This window comes from Athene noctua, chromosome 6 (genome assembly GCF_965140245.1).
Source record: "Athene noctua chromosome 6, bAthNoc1.hap1.1, whole genome shotgun sequence".
NCBI classification, from domain to species: Eukaryota; Metazoa; Chordata; class Aves; order Strigiformes; family Strigidae; genus Athene; species Athene noctua.
The window spans coordinates 14,543,026-14,564,303 of NC_134042.1; the positions used below are offsets into that span (position 1 = coordinate 14,543,026).

Sequence of the window (21,278 nt, forward strand, 5' to 3'; positions counted from 1 at the left end):
TGTGTAGGCTGACTCTAATGGTTAGGGGCATGTTCAGACTTATATTCATGACTTTCCATTTGGCTATGCATCTTGAAAAATCCCTGGACAAGTCCAGCACAGGCAGATAAGCTCTACTTAACCACTGGGCATGCCTTAGACCTGATATCTACCTACTTCTGAAAAAACTCACTTTCCAGTGCAATTGCTGCCTAATTGCGTGCTGCTGTGGCATTGAGCCTCTCCCTACAATGCCATGTATCTCTTCCAAGTCTTCCGATCTTCCTGCCCACATTCACTTGTAAGTTGCAAGGGGCTTTGTTATGCCCTCATTGGCACTTATAGCTCTGAATTTTCCTTACTCCCTACTGCAGACTGCTAAGCGTATTCACACTTGCTCAAGACTTAGATCTCTCCCCGCTTTGCCAGTTCCCTATGGACTTCTAACAAGCAGCTACTGGATCAAAAAGGCACCTGGGTCTACTCACAAAGCAGCTCCTGTGGGAAGAAAACAGAGAATGCCCTGGTTTCAGCAGCAGCAGTTCAGACTTCATCTTCTCCAATGCTATTTCATGGCAGCCTTCTCAGTAAGTGATTTAGTGGACATGCTGCATGATCAGGAGTCTTTTTGTGTGGATTTCCTGAGAAATTCTTCTTCATTGGTTAACGTGGTGTTATTTAAGAACTGAAGAACTACCAGAGAGCATAAGTCTCTGCCTAGAATTTCTGATGTAAAGCAGGGCAGAATTTCCTAGTGGATAGTCATGAGAAAGAAATCAGATGCACTCCCTGTGCATTTGTCCAGCTTCAAGTTAAGGTTGCTGGTACATACACCACTTAATACCCCTTTGTGGTTTCCCTTTACCCTCACAACCCATGTCAGTGTGGGAAGGTGAGGGGAGCTTGATCTCAGCTATGAAATGCTGGCTCCTGAAATGTGGTGCCATGGTACCTATATTTATAAACCACTTAAGAAAATTGTTTGTGGGTTAAAATGAAGAAGTTCATCAAACAGGAATTAGTAATTTTCCTACAACAAACTTACTCCTTTCATGTTGCTTATGTTGACAGTCCCCAAAATCCCTATCACTGAAGAAACTGTCCAGAGGGGTGGGGCATCCTTTTTGGGAACTTATGCTTGTCATTTCTGCAAAGAAAAATCAGTCAGGCCATCAGCAGCAGAGCCCAAACTTCCCATCCTGTTCTGAGCTTTTGTGCCTTTCTGCCTGTCAGTATTCCAGGCAGGTAATGTGCTGGCACACAGCAGGGGTTCCAGCATGCTGATGAGGTTATGCATGTGTGGGTAGTTCAGTTAGGACCGCCTCAATATTGGGCAAAGCCCTTCTGTTTGATCATCTGTTATTAAGCCCCTATGTTCCTAACAATCACCCATGTATACTTACAGCAATACGTTCAGATGGCCCTTCAAGGTATTGCAAAATATTTATGTTCTTTATGAGTTGTCCTGGCTGATGAAAAAGGCTATTTAAACTCTACCAGATGGAAAAAAATATTGGCTTTTGAACATTAGAAAAACCTTTCAAAACAAAAAGAAAGGCTAAAATAATTAGTTCTTTCTGTAATGTGATTTTTCCTGATTTTTCAGAATAAGATGTGAGATAGCAATTTGTAACTTCTGTCCTTTTACTATAAAGCAGACGTAAAGGGAGAGGAATACATTCTTGCTCTTGGAAAAAGCCATACTCAAGAGTAATTCCTGGGCTGTAAGTTCCCCCCACTCTGCAGGTTTGAGGTCCTAGCCATGGCATTGCTTTGCAGGAGCACTTGTCACTGCAGCAGTGGGCAACAAGGAAGTATGCCATGAGGTGCCAAGACAGACATGGAGTTCCACACCGTCACCAAGACTGTTCTTTGGGCACTGATAAGGGTAGGTGTATGCAGATATAGGGAACTGTGAAGCTGCTGTCAGAGGGCTCTTTTCAATGTGAGAGCATAGCTCATGCTTGCCCTCCAAGTCTACAATACATTTTGGGCTTGTGCATGGCAGATACTAGGCAAAGCAAAAGCAAACTTGGCTCAGCTTGTACCCCAAAATCTGTGTAAAGGAGAAAGGTTGACTGCCAGGTGTTCAAATATAGGCATATAAGAGTATAAGCCCTGCCAATGTGTAGGCGTATGGTGAGTGTACAGTGCCTGAGGACATCTTTACAGAAGATAACAGTAACTAGAGAATCAAGAGAGAGGATGAAGGTTTTCTGCTTCCAGGTTCTTCAGTTTGGTGATATTCCACATTATTGAGTGTAACGATCACACCATGTCACTGCAGCTTAAAGACTCTGAAAAAGCTTGTGCTGCTTCGCCCATTCACAAACAGAAGATGACTCATTTGACTTCCCACCAGCAATTTTCCATGCTTCTGAAGTTTCCTGTCTAAGATAAGCTATGGAGCTATGTTCTTACCAGAGTGATGACAGTTGCTACAGCATATCTCAGAAAAGGGCAAACTACCACAGGAAGGGAGAAAAACACCTTTGAATCAGCACCAGAACTGGAAGATAAGTGGAATGACTCAAGGAAACCACTCTTCCCTTCATCAGTGTGATTACTGCCAAGCAACTGGAATGATCCCTATTTAAGGAAACTCTTTAGCACCTTGTTATAGGACACAGTTATCAAAGGAGTGTGGCTTCTGAGCAACCAGGGAAGATGGCCTTTTATTCCCCAACAGCCTTACCAGTGGTGAAATAGCAATAAAATCAGTGGGTGTTATGAGCCCTTTTGATAACATAAGAAGCTGATGCTCATCATAATTAGGAAATTCATTGAGATGCACTGATTTGATTCACCTTAAAAACTGTTGATGTTGGAACTTTACCTGAGGACAGCAGTGACAGAAGGTTTTATTCTTTTACCATGTCTTTCTTTCCTGTTCTTAAAAGGGGAATGATTTCTTTCTGACTTGTATGTGTAATTTATCTTAAATAGGAGAAAAGGTCAAAAACCCTCTGCATTTTATAGCAGTTTCCCAGCCTGGAGTTATTTACCTGTTTTGCAGCTGCTCTAAAACTACCCTATTTATTTATTTTTTTTAAAAAAAAAAAAAAAGCAGACAGGCAGGAGAAGGCTGTGTTAGTAGGACCCGCTTGTATCTTTAAGAGTATGGTCAGAGAATCTGCAGTAGCCCCCAGGACAAACCTGGCTCAGAAACACTCGAGTGATCTGGTACAATTTTCCTGAGTCAATAAAAGCAGAATACGGCTGCATGACTGAGGGATGCTGAAGCACAGTTAATCATCCCTATTTCCTTCCTAAATTATCACAACTTTGTCTTATACCCCAAAAAATCTATTAAAAAAGATGAAAACCAACTCGGAAGTTAGTGTGTGTGGTTGACATCCACATGTAAACATTCTTTAGAAGGCTCTTTAGGGTCATTTGGATTTGAAGGATTTAAAACCCTTCAGGAAAACAGATTGGTATCTCATTATCCAGCTTCCTTTTGTACCCACTGTTCTTTTTCACCCCTTTATTCCTTTAAATATTAAAGGATCTGTTTCCTTATTTCTCAGCATTTCTTGATCCAAAGGATTGGATCCAGGGGACAGTGCTCAGAGACGCCATCTGGGTAAATGGCTAAAATTTGAACTAATTATTAGAGCTGAACTAGGATTTTCAGAGTAAACCAAGTCATCAAAACCAGAGTCTTTTAGAGGGATCTGGCAGTTTTAATAAAACTTTTGCTAGGACGTTTTGTGAATTCAGGCAGAACTAGCTAGTGAGACATACTCATCCTCAAGTAACTGAGAGCTTCCTGGACAGAAAGAAGCTTTCTGGGGGGTGAGAGAGCAAAGTGGACTAAAGATTTATTTACTTTTTCTCCTCCATTTCAGTGAAAATTCAACTGAATATCAGCCACAAAATGTTCTGCTGCAGGGAGTCCCTCAGCCTTTCCTGTGGGGACTGTCCTACTTTGATTATTTACATAAACGGAGAGATAACACATTTCAGCAGGAGAAGAGAGAGGTCTAAATTGGAATTTGTGTGCTTGTGGTTTTGGAAGCTCATTCTGAAGTTGTAGGATTTGAGTTGCAGAAATTTCCAGAGAGAAAAATATTTTTGGGAACTGAGGGTCTTGTTCTAGGGATGAGGGGTCTTGGAAAATAGGCCTGAGGGTTAATGAGGTGAGCTTGGCCCATTCTTTGGAGGGAAGGAGGGAAGGATCTCCTAAGCATCTGAGGTGGCTTAGGTCAGCCTTGGAAAATTCTTTAGCATCCTAGATGAGGCTGTCTCCTACAGGGCAGGGATCATGGGCCCTGTCACAGTCAAATGCTTTGCAGCCAGAGTTTTAGAGCTGCAGCAGTGCAGTGCTCAATCTGGGAAGTAAACAGTTCCCAGTCTCCTGAAGTCAGTAGGACTCTCTCAAATCAGCCTAAAAGGATGCTCTCCAATAGGAAATACCTTGAAGATTAACAGATGGAGTCTGCAGTGAATCCTACAACCTGATGGTTACAGAGGACTGAAGTAGGCATCTCGCATACCCACTACTGATGCTGACACCACAGTGATATTATTAAACCTGCATGCCAGATTGGATGGAAATACTTGGTGAAGCCACACAGTCTGAATTTCCTTGGGAGGCAGGGGATGATCTTGGTGCAGTCAGGCTTGTTTACATGCAGATCACATCTAGCATGGATGCTAGGGCTTCTTTCCCTTTTTCTTTGTATTATTGGTAAAGATTGACAGTATTGACAGTAGCAGAGAGAGGCTTTGTCATTGTGTGTCCGAGTGATAGCAGGAAATACACATCTCATAACTGAAGTGCAGTGTAAGATATCTCTGTGCTGGGCTTTAGAGCTATGTCTGACGTATACTTACTTGATGGTATGGCTGTCTTGGTTATTTGTCAGTATGGCTGGAGCTTTGGTAGAACAGAGGGATCTTACTTTACTGGTAGAGGGTGTGGAGCTGTACTGAAGTGACAGGGGATGGTAGCTAGTGCATATTCTTTCTGGCGATTCACCTGTCCTTTTCCAGCCAAGGCAAAGCTGACAGCATGTAACAAACTTACATCAGAATCCTGCTTTCCTTAGAGGAGCTTGACTTCCAGTAAATTCTCTGAAGGCATGTTTGCTGAATCAAGGACCAGATGAGGGCACTTTTTAATCATCAGTGAATAATTCAAGCCTAAGTCTTTTCACTTCCATCCCCTGGCACATGTGAGTTCTCATCATAATGTTATTAAAAACTATGGAAGCTCTCCTTAGCCTGAAAGCTATCAGAGAGAAAGGATTAAATACCAGAGAAGGGAGCTTCAGGTGGCATCTAAGTCACAGTTAAAAGTGGCAGAAGTTTTTATAAACCAGTCATCAGTAGATCCTGAGTAGACAAGTAATATCCGTGTCTTACTTGGTCAACAATTGCTTTTCAGTTGCCTCTGTTGTAGGAGATAGGTGTTTTGTTGCATAAAAGCCTACATGATTCTGTTACTAGCAGGGGCACAACGCTCCCAACAGACAGAAGGCAGAGAAGGAAATGAAAAAACAAAACAACAACCAACCACAGGGCATGAAAGAATGTTAGGAAAGCTTTATTTCCTGGTGCCTGAGTCAGTCCTCACTGAAGCTGATAGAAAGACTTGCTTCATTGCAGCAGCCTTTGAAGGTTGTTAGCTCTATGGGGAACAGGCTGTGTTAGTTTTCTATTTTTTAACTGCCACATACATTTAGAAGCAGCTTATTAATAAAGACATCCTGCACCCGTGAATTATTCTCATGGTTTCAGATGGATGTCATTTTTCTCTTGTGTCTGCCTGTAGGTACGCACAATTTTGACTGCATGCAGTTAATAAACTGCTATATTGCATTCCAGAGGTAGCTTCTCTGCTGTGGCAAAATAAGATTTCTAGGGGTGGTTTGTGTATTAGTTAAAATTTGAAGTATTTGGGGAGTTCTTAGAATACAGGCTGCTATAAAAATATAAACATCTTTTTTCCGCCATCAACCTTTCTAGCTATCCTTGCCATCCTGAATGAGTCTTATAGCCCAACAAAAACGATTAGTGGAATAACTCTTACATGGATCTTGCAGCTCTCTCAGTCCATCCTATTTTCTTTATCTATCTACATGTGCAGGGGAATAGTATGAGGTGGCAAGTAATTTGAAACAGAAATCCCCCCTGGGGCAAGTTTTTAGCACAGCATTTCAATTTTTTTTAAATGGTCTGAGTTTGCCACATGTGCCTCTGTAGTTATTTTAGGTTTTTCCCTTTAAAGTGATCCACCTAGCCAAACAGATTAGATGTGAAGATATTTTAAGAGTGAATTTGAAAAAAACCCCACCCTATCTCAAGCTCTTTGGGGCTGGTGTAATGTGGGTGTTTTGCACCATCTTTTTTATTTTACCTGCTCTTTGCATCTGTCTTCCCAAACCAAAAGCCCCCTTTCTTTACCTGTTATAAATAAGCATAATACCTTGGAGCTAAGTTAGTTTGTACTATCTGGGGAATTAATCTCTAGTCGCACCATTATGGAGCCTTTGAGCCTTTGTGTGTGCAAATGCCTGAGAACAGATGCCTCCTTTCCAGGAATGAAGGTGACAAGGAAACACCCGGTCCTTTTCACCAGCTGCCTGTTGATAAATGAAAAGTGTCAGGAGTGTAAATGAACTGTCTAAGTGTGTTGGATAAGCAAAAGGTTCTAGTCCCTAAAGCCTAGGAGTCCTGCCAACACTGCCAGACAGAAAGTCTCTCCCTGTTCTCATGAGTTCCTGTATTTTCTCTTCAAATTGTATCTCCATCCACAGTAACCTGCTGCTCCCTAATGTTAGGAAACAAGGGTTGAGACTGAAACACAGGATTTCCTTGGTTAGCCATTCAGGAAAAAATAGACGCTCTTGATGTTCGTCCCTCTATGCATCTGAGTTGGCCTGGTCACCTTCAGCATGTCCATAACACTGGAAAGCACAACCCTATTAGGCAACAGCTGTTCTCAGCCACTGGTCTTGAAACAGCATCTGCTAGAAGGCAGTTACTCTTCAGGCCATCACAATAATATGAATGAATTGCAACTGTTCATTCATTTGGTGGTAAAATCATTATTTTAAATGTCACTAACAAGCCCAGGCTTAATTATATTTAGTATTCCCCAAATGGTTATCTGTTATGAGGCCACTTGCTGCCTAGCTTGTCATCCTGCAGCTGCTGGATGTACGTATAAGTGCTGGTTACAAGGAACTTCATGCTCAGAGAGTGTATTGCCATACTGCAGTGTTGGTACATAACTAATCAGTGATGCTGCTCTGAATGCGGTTCATCAAGATATCACATTTGCAGCCACTGTGCCTCTCCACTGGTGGCCTGGCCAGTGAAGCTGAAATAGTGCTGTGAGTGCCGAGGTGCTGTAAGCCAGCTGTCTCGTTTGACCCAGAGCTATACACTCCATCATCTCCCTTCTTGGCATCTCTGCATGCAGACTCCTGCACAGAGTCAGCTTTGTCCTTCAAGCCGCAGGACCACAGAGGTGACTGACACATTCACACCAGCATCACAAGGGGAGCAGCATGGTGGGTATTAGTCTCTCCTTTCAATGTGTCCTTTTCCTCGCTCCTGGCTGGTCTCAGGGAGACAGTGCAGGTGCTGCTTCTGCTTTACACAGGAGAAACACCTGCAGTGCTGGGGAGGACCTGTAGGAGTGACAATGCCCTGCCTGCTTGGAACAAAAAGGGATTGCCTAGGAGAACGGGAGCATTGTAGACAGTTGCTGAAATTCATTTAAAAGTTTTTTCCCTTCCTGCCTTTGAGTGAGGATGCCACCTCCCAGCACGCAGCCTCATTACTGAGCTTATTCAGCCTCAGCTGCAGTTTCTGAGCTCTACCCTTTCCCATGCAAGATGCAAGCCACTCCTGGCTCTGCTGAATGCATGCTGCAGACAGCTTCACAGCTCAGTGAAACGGCCCCCCTTCATCTAGTCTGTTGATCCCCACAGGCTAGTTATATTCCCTGGAGTAGAAATTGTTGCTTTTACACAGTAACTATATGCTAAATCTGTTTCAAGCAATTGATCATAGCATGCCAACTCCACCAAGGTGAGACTGTGCTTTCAGGTGTTTTGCGAGGGCTGTAGGTCCATTCTCTTTCAGGAATGTTATTTCCCACGTACACACCATGTGCAGCAGCTGCTCAGGAGTGCAGAGATAGAGGTATGTTCCTCACTGATGCACTCAGGCTCCCTTCTCTCTGCCAGCACTGGGCAGTTATATTACCAGTTCAGTTTTTGCAGGGTGGTAAAAAAGATATCCCTATGCACAGGGTTTATTCCAGATGTGTCCAAGTGCTAATTCATCGCACTGACACGTTTCTCTTTCTACATGCTTTTTTGCTACCCTAGCACAGCCTGCAAGCTTTGCCTGGGCAGATGTGCTGGTTTGTATCTAATGGCCTTATTCTGAAAATCTCTTAAGCATCATCTGTGCTTTATTGTCTAGGCCTCATAGGAACCAACTCATGCAAACACTGGAAAGATTCCCCTTGGGCTCCAAAGGCTTTGCTCCTGAAGTGCTCTGGGGTGTGTGTTAGACTCCTCAGGCACCGATAAAAGCCCTTTGCATTCTCTAAGACACACCAAGGGGAATACTGTACAGTAGCTCAAATGGATATATGCCCTGCGTGGATGTCACCTCATTTTCAGCAAGGCTGCTAAGTGGAAGTGGCAGTGGGTGGTTCAGCAGATGTTCAGTGCTGAACTCTCCGAGCCTCAGTTTGAAGACAAGAATTGAAGTAATTAGTATGTATTGTTTGAAGAATGTAATGTTGCCTCTGTTCATCTTGATTTTCATGGGTCAGAACACTACATAGTGCCTTTGGGAAGGCTCACTTAAAAAAAATTGTAAGTGCCTCGAGTTATACTTCTGTGAGTGGCCCGATTTTCCCCAATTGCATCATCCAGCACAGCGCTGTACCTATTGCATTCAAGAGCTTTCTCTTAGGATCTACAGCTAACCTGCCCTTCACTTTATTTTGAAAGGGGCTCAGCCTGTTAGACTATCTAGACCCAAAGCCCTTACAAAATGCAGCACATTGATAGTGTTGTCCTTTACAAGGCCAAAGACTCATCTTCCTGTGTGGCCTTTCATTTAAACCCATGTTTCCCAGCTGCTAGGCAGCTCCCCTGCCCAGAGTAAAGCTTTGCAGGGAGCTTTAAGGGCTTGCTGAGCAACAAAGCCTGGTTCTTAGGGCGCTTAGGGGGAGGGAGGAGTGATGGAGCGCAGTCCTAGCTCCCAGGGCAGTTTGTACATTTTAACCAGGGACTGCTTAGTGCAAAGTGACACAGCTTAAGATGCTCAGAGGATCTTTTTGCATCCCAAATTAATTGTTTCTTGCTAAGTTGAAATCCTGGTGTGGATTTGACAGCTGCCCAGAAATAGCACCCCAACTGTCATGTCCCATTTCTCCCTCATGTTTGGCTTCAGCCACGGATGTCTGAGCTGCTCTTTGCACTTGACTCTGCAGATGCCAGCTGGGTCATTCGCAGCTCTCAGGCAGAGTCCCCAGAAGAAGCTGCAGCTGTGGGGGACTTGGCTCTCTATCACGAGGTGCCGCTCAGTGGAAGCTGCAAGTACATGCACCCTCCGCCGAAGTTTCTGCCTGAAACCGGGACAGGTCTCTTGGTGGGCAATCACAAGCTGCGCTCGCTATCCAAAATGTTACATTTCAGTCTGTGGCAGGGACTGGCTGCCTCTGTGGGGTGAGAATAACTCACACCTTCAGGGACCTGACAGTGACAGAAAGATGAGGAAGTGCTATGCCTTGCAGTGGTAGCTGGACACTACTCACGGGAGGTTTACAAAGCTTGGGGAAGCCCTACATGGGCTGAGGTGTTCCAGGCTTTGCTGCTAGTAGTCCAGCCTCTCATGTACTCTGCAGGGTTTCCCATCCCAAACACTTTTCTGCCGCAGAGAAGCTGTAAGTAAATCCTGAGCTACCTTTCAGGCTCACATCCCACACAGGTTTAGTCCATCTGTAATTCTGTTCATTTCTTGAAAGTTCCTTCTCCCGTCGGCTTAAGAGGCTCAGCTGCTTTCTTGTCCAGTGTCAAGCTCAGGCTCCACTACAGCTATGTTAAGTTCCTGAAGGGATGGGTAGCAGGACAATATGATATGATGGTCAGGACCAGTGATTTCTAACCCATAACAGTTCATCCACTAAGTCTGACAGGACAAGTACGTGACCCATAACAGAGAAGTTTACCTCCTTCAAAAGAGAAAACCTCACTTGTTTAGCAAACAAGAAAAAAACCTCTAAAATCCTAAACTCTAAAAATCTCTCAAAAAGAGTTCTGTTGGTGGAAACAATGGATGGTATCAGTCTTCTGTGAGTTTATTATTCCAGTGTGCGGTTTTCAGTTGAGAATTGCCCTGAAAAGCTGCAATAAGTAGATTTTTCTGTGTCTTCATGCGCAATTGGAAAACACCCACTTCATCTTGCTTGTGCTGTTTTATTTAAACTCAGTTGGCTTAATCCCATTGCATTCAGGTTTATTTGATGTTTCTCTATTAGCTAAGTACTGCTGGATGCTCCAGCACAATATGCTTTATGGCAAGGAGTGAAAAACACAGGAGCAGGCTGTAGTTAGTGGCATACCATGCTGTTGCCCTTTTGCTCCTGTTGAGCATTGTGTTTTGCTGTGGAATAGTAACGAGGCTTCACTGACAAGAGGCCAGGACAAACATGACTGAGGAAAAGGAAACCACTTTGACTTCATCATTATCCTTAAGCTCCGCAAACTGCCCTTTGGTGATTGATGGCCTGATGCCCACACATCTCTATTCTTTTTCTGGCTCTTCCTTGCATCACTGATTCATTCTGAAGAAGCTCCCATAAACAAAGACAAACATCTCAGCATTGCTTCCACATTGGGAAGTGCTATTTCAGTTGCTAGGGGATCTGCTCAGCAAAGATAGTCAGCTCTTAAAAGAGTATTTCTTTTTCAGGCAGTCTTACCTGTTCTGTTGTTTCAGCTAATTACCTGAAGAATCATACCCTGGTTTTGTTTTCCTATTAATATCTGGAGGGAAGTCTTTAATAAGATAACTGCTTGAGAACCAAGCTCACATGCACGCATACATCACAAGGAACCTAAACTGAGTCACTTTCTACACTAGCAATATGTCGCCTGAACTCCTGGAGAGGAAGAAAGAGAAATGCTACAAAATCTAGAGGCAGTTGTGCTACATTTTTTTGGCTTTGGCTCAGGTTCAGTGTTTGAGTAGAACATACTGAATACAATTTTGAAAATTCAGCAGTATTCCTGTGAAAACGGTCAGATATGTCTGGTGAGAAAATCAGATGGATCAGCAAATTTTCTATGAATCAATCTTAAAAGCAGGTGAAGAGGTCATCTACTTACAGGCTCAGGCAATAGTTCTAGCAGTGGAAACCAGGGATCTGGATGGAGATAAAGAATTGCTAATAAAGTAATTATCCCCAGATTAAAAATTTTTTAAATACAGATTCATATAGCTGTATCTGAGGTTAAGTAGAATGCAGCACTGGTAAGAACTGAAACAAAAGTCCTTGGGGTGTGTTAAGTAAAGAACAGTCTATGCTTGCAAGTAATTTTAGCAGCTAAATGGCTCTGCTCATTTTCTAATACCTAATGATAATGTCTTCAGTCTCACACATTGATTTTTAAACAATGCATGTCAAAATAAAGCGAGTTCCACAGCCAAATTAGCATGGTCATAGGTTTGCCACCTTCTTCACAGTTCAATGGGAACTCCATGGTGTTGAAGCAAGCTAATTCCCTTATCCTCAAGGTGACTGTTGGAGTGGGGCTTAGATTGTTCTGCCCAGGCCATACTCATGAAGGACCAGCTGGTCATCAGCCATAACAGCTATAATGTGGCATGGCCTATCCTCTAGCAACTGCTCCAGTTGTGCTCCCTGAAAATCTCTTGAAACCTCTAAGCATGTCATTTCCATTGTCAATAACAGATATCTCATTAAATAATCTCCTTGATGGATTACAGACACTCTCTTAGTTTTTGCAGCAATTAGTATTAAATGAAGTGTAGTTTTAGACAGAAAGAGGATGGGAGGAAGAGCAAAGGAATTTAGTCCTGGTGGAAGGTGCAGAATGAGCAAACCTGGAACCAGTAATCCAGATAGATTGTTGAACAAAGCTGTGGGGTGGAGTTTCCTCCCTGCTTGTCTTGCTCCATGGGAGACAGTGCTGGAAGGTGAATTTGGGTATTGTGACTACTGTACCCACTACAGACTTCAGGCTCTAGTATACTGGTGTAGGGCCACAAAAGCAGTATATTTTACTAAAGACACACTCTTGAGGCACCCCGGCTGATCAGTTCCACGTGCCTCTTTTGTGTCTGGAAAAATGTAAAGGGAAACTTTCCTTATGTGGCCTAAGATAGGTACAGCTACTAAAATCTGTCCTCTATGTGTGGTCAAATGCTACAGAAGAAAGGAGATGCCATATGCAGCGGGTTGTTTCATTGTGCTGAATGTGAGATGACCTTGCAAAACAATATCTATGCTAGTAGAGTGTAACGCAAAACAGTGCCAAGGAGCATCTGTGATGAAACACAGGCCTAGTGAGAGGCTAGTATTTTTCTGTTTGTTGCTTGGTTTCTCACATTTAGGAAATACCATATGAGGAGAAATCAAAGGGTGATGTGCTAGGACAGGAAAAGGACTCTCAGATACTGTAACTTGACTGACCTGATGTGTCAGCCCAAGGAAGAAAATTGAGCAGCAAGAACAGCTTTGCAGGCATCCCTATCCACCTATTCAGGCTCAGCTTCTGGGTTCCTCAAGGTCTGGCCAGCAACAGCCTAAATATTTTTCCAAAATTTTTGAGCTACTTGGAAAATTTGTCTTTGTCGTGGTGGAGAAGCACCAGCAGGCCTGTCCTTTTACCCATGGACTGCCTGGAGTGGCCAGAGCTGTTGAGGACCATGAACTGTTTCCCCCAGTCTCTGCTATGATGCTGGCAAGGGCTGTGGCTGGCAGGGCTCTCTGTGCGTGTCGAGCATTGGGTAGTCATTTGCTTTTATAGCTGTTTTGGGCTGCAGAAGATGCTCCCTACACTTCAGACAGCTCTCTTCTGAGCAACAGGGAATTCACTCCGCTGAGCTGGTGGTGCGGATGGGGATGACATTGCCACCACGCATGTGTTTTAGTACTATTAACCATGCTCCTTTTTGGTTTGCTCCACAGATACTATGTGGGAAAGAGATCCCCCGCTGGGTGAACCGCCTGGCCTACTTCAGCTCGTGTATCCCCTTCCTCCAGAGCTGCCTTCCCAAGGAGTGGTTGACCCCAGCAGCCCTGCAGAGCCACATCAGCCTCGGCCTCCACAAGGAGGAGCAGGGGGACACAACGGATGAGGAGGCCCCCTCCACCTCTGCAGCCCCCTCAGCCTCAGGCACATCGCGAACCTGTAGACATACCCGAGTCTAGACTGTGCCAGTATACACTCAAATAACATCCCTCTCCCCCTTGTACTATTTTTTTCTCACACCTTGGTTTTTCTCTTCTCTTCTTCAATGGACAACACAGGAGAGGGAAGACCCTTTCTACTAAGAAGGTGAAGCTTCAGCCCCTTTTCCAAGGGCTGCCACTACAGTTGCTTGGCAAAATGACTGTGAACCCCAGTGCTGAACTGAGGAGTGTGGCAACTAAACTGGATTCTCCTTCCAGGGCCCCCATGCTCCTCGATCTATGGAGAACTGCTGGCTCTCTCGGGCATGAGAGCATGCGTAGGGGCAGGGGGGCACCATACTGTGATGTTCCTTCTCTGGAACTGTTTTATCTTTTTATCTCGTCCCCCCTCATGTGAGCCCAGCAGCCTCCTCTCTATTTTGGCTGGGTTTGCCATTTCCATTCCCCTATCGCAAATCTCCTGCCCACACCCAGTGAAGGAAGCAGAGCCAGAACGCAACCTTCTCATCTCTTAGACCAGCAACAAGCTCCACTCAGCCCCATCCCTTTTGTAATTATCAGGTTTCTAACTCATGTGAAGGACAAATGAAAGGTGCTGCTGTTCTACAACCGCCAGTTTTCAGTACTCAAATTTAAGAGCTCAGTTGACTGTCCTGCTCTTAAAAATAATAACAAAGAACCTAGAAAATGAATGTGTTACCGTGGCTTTTCTTTGGGGTCAAAAAGAGGATGGGGCTAGTGTTTAGAGGCAGCTACTAAGTAGGTGCAGAGATGACTGTTGACCATATTGGTGCTTTTTGGCACAGACCCCTCTCAGTTCCCCTAATTCTAGGCAGCATACCTGGTTTCCTTTATTCCCCAGATTCCCTGGGGAATCTCCCTCCTAGCTGAAATTTGCTGGCTGTCTTTGGGGGAACAGCCCTCCTGAGCACAAGGATAAGAGGATATATTGGGAAGGTTGGTATTTCCTTCTGCTTTTCCTCCTGCACTCATAGACCTAAAATGTGTCTCCAGAGCCACCGTTCCCCAGCCTGTTTTTGAGCCAACTCAAGGTAAAAAAGTGGTGAATCCAAAGCATGTCAACCTGTTTCCTTCTCTCTTTTTGGAGGTGGAGGGGGAAACTTAGGGCCACATCTGGAAAGCATGGATGACCCTTCCAATGCATGGGCCACCATCGTGCCTTCCATTGTGTGCACTATTTTAGTGGCATGAAAAATAGGCGCATCTGGCTCACTGGCCTCTCCAGGCTGGCTCTTGACAAGAATCTGGTCCTTGGATGTATTTATGCTCATTCTGACAGCTGACGAGAAAGCAGAGGAGGAGGAAAGGACAAGTACACCAACTCTTCCATTCAATTACCTCACTAGGAGTTCTAGTCAAAAGATGTAGGAGAGAATCAAAGGGAAAATCCAGGCCCCTTGCAACTCCTCTTGGCTACACAAAGGAGGATGAAAAAAGGAACAGGCACAGTGTTGAGAGGGGGATTGCCATTTTAGAAATGCTGTTCTCAACAGCTACTACCAAGTCAGGACTTCCACCCCCCAACCAGAAAGAACTACAAGCCCTTAAAATGCGTGGCTGTTTCCTTTTATTGGTCGCAATAGCATGCTGAGTCCAACCAACTGTTTCTTTAGCTCAGGTATACAGAAGTGTGTGCTTTCAGGGCTGAAGGTCTTGGCTATGATGTACATCTTGTCTACACAGACAGCGCTTAATGGTTTGTTAACGTGTGCACGCTCTTAGTGAAGCAGGAGGCTTTGGGGAGGTCTGTTGGATGGAAATGTAACTCACAGGATGGCCTCACTCCACTACCTCCTGAAGTGATGCATGTTTGGGCAACAAAACCTTTGCAACACGCCTCTCATTTTCAGCCTCTGAACAAATTGCTGCAAGTTCTATACTGAACTGAAGTCATATTCCTTATTAACCTTGGCTACTCGCAGCCAATACCACATTGTGAGCAATTTTGCAGCTCCTGGTATCCAGTCCAGCACCAATTTTGATCACTCCAGCTTGTCCAGGGATGTTTAATAAGATTTCCATCCTGTCCTCCATCCCACCGCCCAGAAACCACGTTACACAATGTACTGTTGCACTCTATGCCCCTGCAGTCATTGCAGCCTAAACCAGCAGCGCAAGCTTCATTTGTCTGAAGTTCCCAGGGTGCCTGCCAATAGCCATCAGCACATTATGTGCAGTGAATTTTAAAATCTCTTTTTAGATCCTTCTCTGGAAGAAAGTGAGAAGAGGCTTTCCTAGAGCTTTTTTCTAGGCCAGGGAAACTGCAGTCAGAAACACCTAGTTCCTGATGTGACAAAAGCCAGCCAGCCATCACCCTCGTGTTTCTACTTTGCACCTGAGCTCCAGATAAAGCACCATGTATACATCTAGGAGAGAATTAGGGCTCCAGAGGCACATTTCACACAGAAAAACCTCTCACAGTATTTCACAAAGTAAAAAATGCTTAACTGGCTGTATGGTAATCTGGACAAGAAAGCTGCACTCAGCCTCCTTGGGGACGTGAATATGTGCTTGAAGTATCGGGAACAACACTTGGGGTGAGCTGTCAATGTCATAAAAGAGATGTTTGTTTATCTACTTTTATGTTTGTCTGTCTGTTTATGGCAGTAGGGGTCACATCAAGGAGGCATCAAACCTCTATCGTAAATCAAAACCACAATATATTCCAATCTTCAAAAGTGTTTGTTTCTCCCTACCCCTTTCTGTTAAAGGTGACCAACCAACAATGACAAGAACAAAAGGACACTGTGGAAATAAAATATATATTGATGATAGCTTTACCTCTGTAATTTAACAGCATTTTAGATTATTAAACATGAAGACATTTTAAAAGTCTAATTTACTGATCATCTCTGGCACAGCCTGTTTGTTTTTAGGTACTTTTCTTATCCTTCCAAGTATTACCAAATTATTGTTGTTATTATATCATATTTGTATCAAGTTACACATTTGCTTTCTCTTGCTGTTTTAGAGTATAACACCATCGGAAAATTTTAGATACCAACAGTTATCAATGAAAACAAAAGAGCAGCTTCTGAATCTTAACAAGAGCATCCCATAGCACTGGCATAAACTCAACCCTTTTTCCTACTGTGAGGACTTTTGGTGCCCTTTTAAAAGTTGGAATGACAGGGCACCAACTCTGCACCTGAGCATCAGCAGCTGTGGGTTACTTCCAGCAATTCCTTGATGTGATTAATGGAGAAGGACAAAGGAAGTAATCATCAATGTTTCATTTTCAGATGGTTTTAAATTACTCTTTGAATTGAGGCAGCAGGTGTCCTGTTCCACTTTGTCCCTGCTATGCTCGCCATCAGGCACTGATTTGGGTTGTGGAAAAGCTGTGTAGTGACTTAGGAAGTATTTAAAAGAGGAGCTTTCATTCTCCCAGCTGCACCCTGAATTGCTGCAGGCTACCAGAACATGGAAGAGCCTTTGGCTACAGTAATATGTGAAAACATCACAGCATATGCCTGGAGAATATGTGCTCTTGTCTCTAACATGTCAGCACTCCACCATTGTGCATGTGGCTGTAGCTGAGAGGCATTTGAGTGGATGGCGTGGCACATTTAATTACTAACATGAAGGAATGACTAATGGCTCTAAATCTCAGAATAGGACTGTTACATTACCACTGTTGTAGACAGCTTTGTTTTGAAAAGGCTATAAAAGTTTTGGGGAGTCGAGTATGATTGGGATAAGGGATAACAATGCAGGAAAAAACCCAGCATGATCATGGCAATCTTCTTTCCTTGGGAAACCAGGCTACAGAATGAAAGGCATAGCTAGTGACCAGGTCTTCACAATTGCTTTTAATCAACGAGCTCAAAGTTCAAAATTAGAGAAGGTGACCTTCAGTAAAGATGTGCGTCCACCTACAAAAGCTAGTGGGAACTACACATGCAGTTTAACATTGCTGAGCTGGCTTGTCTCTTGTTGCAAGTAAAGATTCAGCTGTCTAAGTTCTGGCCATCCACAGAGTTAATACTAACACAGCCTTCAGCTCTCACTGGAGACAGCAGAGCCTGTGTATGTCTCTGTCCAGTGGTGCCCTCCATGTCTACCAATCCTGAGTGGCAATGTTTCCTGCTATTTCAGCCCTGCTCTCCCACCCTGCCAAGGTATCCCAGGTACAAGCTGTAGAAGCTTTTAGTCTCTCTGTGCCACTTGCTTTCCTGAAATGTCCCTGATCTCAGTTCTGCAGGCTGGCTTTTCCCACATGTGGAGGGAGGTGAAATCCCTAGCTCTGTTGAGATTTGGTGAAGTAGTCAGTCATTTGAACCGGTCATTATTTGATCATGATTTTGCAAAGTGGCAGATTTTTGCCTTTGAGGTCCACTTTACCCAGGCCAAGTTCTTTTACCAAATACCACATGGAAGCACAAAAGGAAGTTCAGAACACAGAAAAATGTCAGGAGTCTGAGTCAAGTCCTCTCACTTGAAAGTCTTTGTACATGTCCAACACAAAACAGATAGGTAGGCTCAGGGACGCTAGTACCCCTACATATGTGAAATACATCTTTATTGCTGGAAGTCCTTAAAAAGTAGGTATATGCAGTGCTAAATCTTCTCTAGCCTCCAGACTGCCTTGCTCCTCATGCAAGAAAAGGCAATCCTCGCCTTGCTGACAGGTGAAAGACCACTCTCTTCACTGCTGGGAATGCTGTGACAGCTATTGATGTTCACATGGATTTTTCTTCATTATGCACAGCATGAACCTTCATTTCTTACCAAACTATTCACTGCAGGCTTTTCCTCTGTCTGCTGGAATGGATTGATCCAGAGAAACATATTCTTCTTTAACCTTTGAGGTTCTTGAAGGGAACATCTCCTGAGGGACTTCCTGTGGCAAACCACCCAGACATGTGCTAGCACTGAGCTCCATCAGTCTCAGGGTTATCTTGAGAGTCTTCTGCCCTGCAGTTTTTTGTTATTTTCTCATTTCTGTGACTTCAGTGGTGGCTTCACTGAAGGTGAATTCCTATTCCCCTTCCCCACATACATCTAAAGGGAATTTTATCTTAGCAGAAGAATTCAGGGTCAGGCCTGGGTTAGTGCAGTTTTGTGGATGGTGCTTTCATCTCACCATTAGGGACTATGCTGCAGTAACTAACTTTGAATTTTCAGTCCCATAATACAGGCAGACTAAACTGCCACTCATGCTTGTAATTGCCTTAATATAATAGCACAATATGTTGAGTACAATGCTTTGTGATATGAGTGAATGGGCATTCAGGGGTACCAGAAGTAATGAGCAGTAAGAGTAACAGCATAATGTGCAGCAGCTCTAAGCCAAAAATGAGAATGCCACTGTGCTAGGTGTGGTACAAACACCTAACAAAGCTAGCATGTTTGCACAGAAAGCTTCAAGGAGGAATAACCGGTGGGGAGATTTCATTTCACATGCCATAGATGGCAGATGAAAAGAAAAACAGGGGCAGAAACTTCAGAGGGGCTTCAGGACATTTTAAGCCTCGATCCTTCTGTCAGCACACATGTGCTGTTACTGGCATCTCCTGGCCTTGGATCCCAGCTGTGTATTCATGCAGGTGACAGCATGGCTCCAGCCCCATCCTTTTCATCCCATACAGTGGAAGCTCTGTCCGTGTGTGTCTGTGTGTGTGTGTACACACAATCTTGAAGTACCCTGTGGCCTTACAACTGGTAACTTGGCCACAGCAGCCAAAGCACCTGGCTCGCTGCGTGAGTCTGACCGTGCTATTTCACGTGGATTATTTCCACGACTGACGAGCTGTTTGTCACCAAAATTAGGAAGGAACCTCTTAACATCAACGTAGCATTAAGAAGCAGGCATTTCTTTATTTGGTGCCAGATGCATGGGGGATCATTCCTCCTAACATGCACAGTCTAAAACAAAAGCCCATCCTTTATATCCCTTAAAGAAATGAATATTCATACATTTTCCAAGAAGTCTCTGCCTTTCCCCTATCTACTAAACATTTACATAATGCTGACATTGCAAAACTACACTATGCACGTGTGGGGGTCTCGGGTGGTCGTTTTGGGGAGTTAGCCCCTACTCCTTTTTCCCTTTTATGGTTGTGAGTCTTTTGAGGGCAATTTCTTTTCCTTGCGTGTTTCCCAACCTTGTGGTTCCGGCCAAGCTGTTCTTTCATATCTGTCTTGTTTGACCGATTCTGCCAGCATGTATCTATTCTCCGGGTTAGGGTATCTGCTCTGTACACTTTAATCACTTGTTAAATCCTAAGTATTTTGTTCGGCAAAAGAACTTCTCAACACTTCCCCCCTTCGAGACTTCCAAAGTAAGATCTCTTGAGGAGCTTCACCCAGATCGCATAATTCTCATAGTACTGTCGACTTCCAGGTATAGACAACTGGGTACAGCATGACCATGTAAGGCATAATGGGATGCTTCTTTTATCAGTAATTCTTACGGGCCTCAACTTGCAGGCACCAACTGCTAGCAGGCATCGCTACGGCTGCAGAAAGGCGGGTGGCAGCTGGCGGGGCCCGGCCGGCTGCCTGCCGAGGCCGCTCCGCCCAAGCCGCCTCCTTCCGCCAAACGCGCCGCGGCCACCACCGCCGCGGCCACCATCGCCGCGGAACCAGGTTGTCGCGGGCGCGTTGCCGCGGCGGCGGGGGCCGCTGTGGCGGGCGGACCCGCTCCCGGCCGGAAGCGCGGCGGGAGGCGCGAGGCGCCGCCCGCGGCCTGTGGGGAGGGGCGGGATGGAGAGGCTGCGCAAGCTGTGGCGGGGCCGCACCATGACCTTCGGGGTCCCCCTGTTGGTGAGCACCGCGGGGGGGGGGGGGGGGGCACCGTCACCGGCACCGGCACCGGGAAGGAGGCGAGGCTTAGGGCGGGCCGGTGCCCCGCCAGGTTCCGCCCCCGCGGCTCCTGTTGGGGCGAGCGGACGCTAGGGCTGCCGCGGTCCCGCCGCCGCCTCAGGGGGGTCCGGCTCCACGAGGCGCGGCCCAGGGGCTCCCTCCCGCCGTGCGCGGGGCCGGCGGCTCGTGTCGCCCGGTGGACGGTGCTCGTGTCGCCCGGTGGACGGTGCTCGTGTCGCCCGGGCGTGTTAGCGCCGGTAGGGGACTGGCGTGTGCCCGGAGAGGAGGAGGGGGCGGGCGGCGCGTGTCCCGCTCTGCCTGCAGCTGCAGTGGCGGCCTCTGGGGGCAGGGGGAGGGCTCTGAAGCATGTTCTTCAAGATACTCGTAACGGCAAGGTGAGGAAAATAATGCATCTCGGTGTTTCTTTAAAACCCTGCTTATGTGCTTGTCTAACTTTCTTTAGCTTTTCAGCGGATTTTAAACTACAGCATCAACGTCGGACTGATGATCTGTACGTCTAAATAAACGGAAAGAATTTGAGTTAAATGAGCTGATAGGTTAACACAGTTCTGCTCAAAGGGAGAACTATTTGGAATAGTCAAGACTAGAAAAGATCAATAAAGTCAAAGGAATAAAATTTCTAGGACACACAGCTTAATAGATTGCACTCGCCTATCCTGAGTACCTGTGCACACTAGAGGAAAAATTGAACTCAGACACACTTACGGATAAAAACTCATGAAGGAAGACGAAAGCAATAGCCAGGAGAGCGTGGTTTGTGTTCATGTCTCATTTTCTATATATACAGTTGGTTTAGAAAAAGTAAGCTCATTTCTAGGTGGATAAAAAGTCAGGCAAAGGATAATTCCCACATTTTTATAATACTACTGAAGAACTTAGTGTCATCCTCCTGATATCTTCAGCAGGATGCCTCAGAAAAATGGAGAGGTCCAAAAAGGACAGTGACGCTTGTCAGAGGTAAAAAAGTTTTAAGGCCATTTATTTTGAATGACAATATGGAGGTTCTGGACTTTAAGTGTAAATATTAATTCAG

General features: G+C 45.0%; 2 protein-coding genes across 3 annotated transcripts in view; both read left to right on the plus strand.

Annotated features, from left to right (window-relative positions):
• Positions 1-16,231, plus strand: part of LOC141962082 (deubiquitinase DESI2-like) — a 60,074-nt gene extending 43,843 nt beyond the window's left edge. Inside the window, exon 5 of the mRNA XM_074909666.1 lies at positions 13,172-16,231. Within this exon, the coding sequence (XP_074765767.1) occupies positions 13,172-13,414 (243 nt within the window). The 3' untranslated portion in view covers positions 13,415-16,231. The remainder of the gene's footprint in view (positions 1-13,171) is intronic.
• Positions 16,232-20,080: 3,849 nt separating this feature from the next.
• The window catches only part of COX16 (cytochrome c oxidase assembly factor COX16), a 48,424-nt gene continuing 47,226 nt past the window's right edge, over positions 20,081-21,278 (plus strand). Inside the window, exon 1 of one of the 2 annotated variants that reach the window (XM_074909669.1) lies at positions 20,081-20,185. In XM_074909669.1, coding sequence (XP_074765770.1) covers positions 20,126-20,185 — 60 coding nt within the window. In that variant the 5' untranslated portion in view covers positions 20,081-20,125. The remainder of the gene's footprint in view (positions 20,186-21,278) is intronic. The other variant, XM_074909668.1, reaches the window with a different exon arrangement.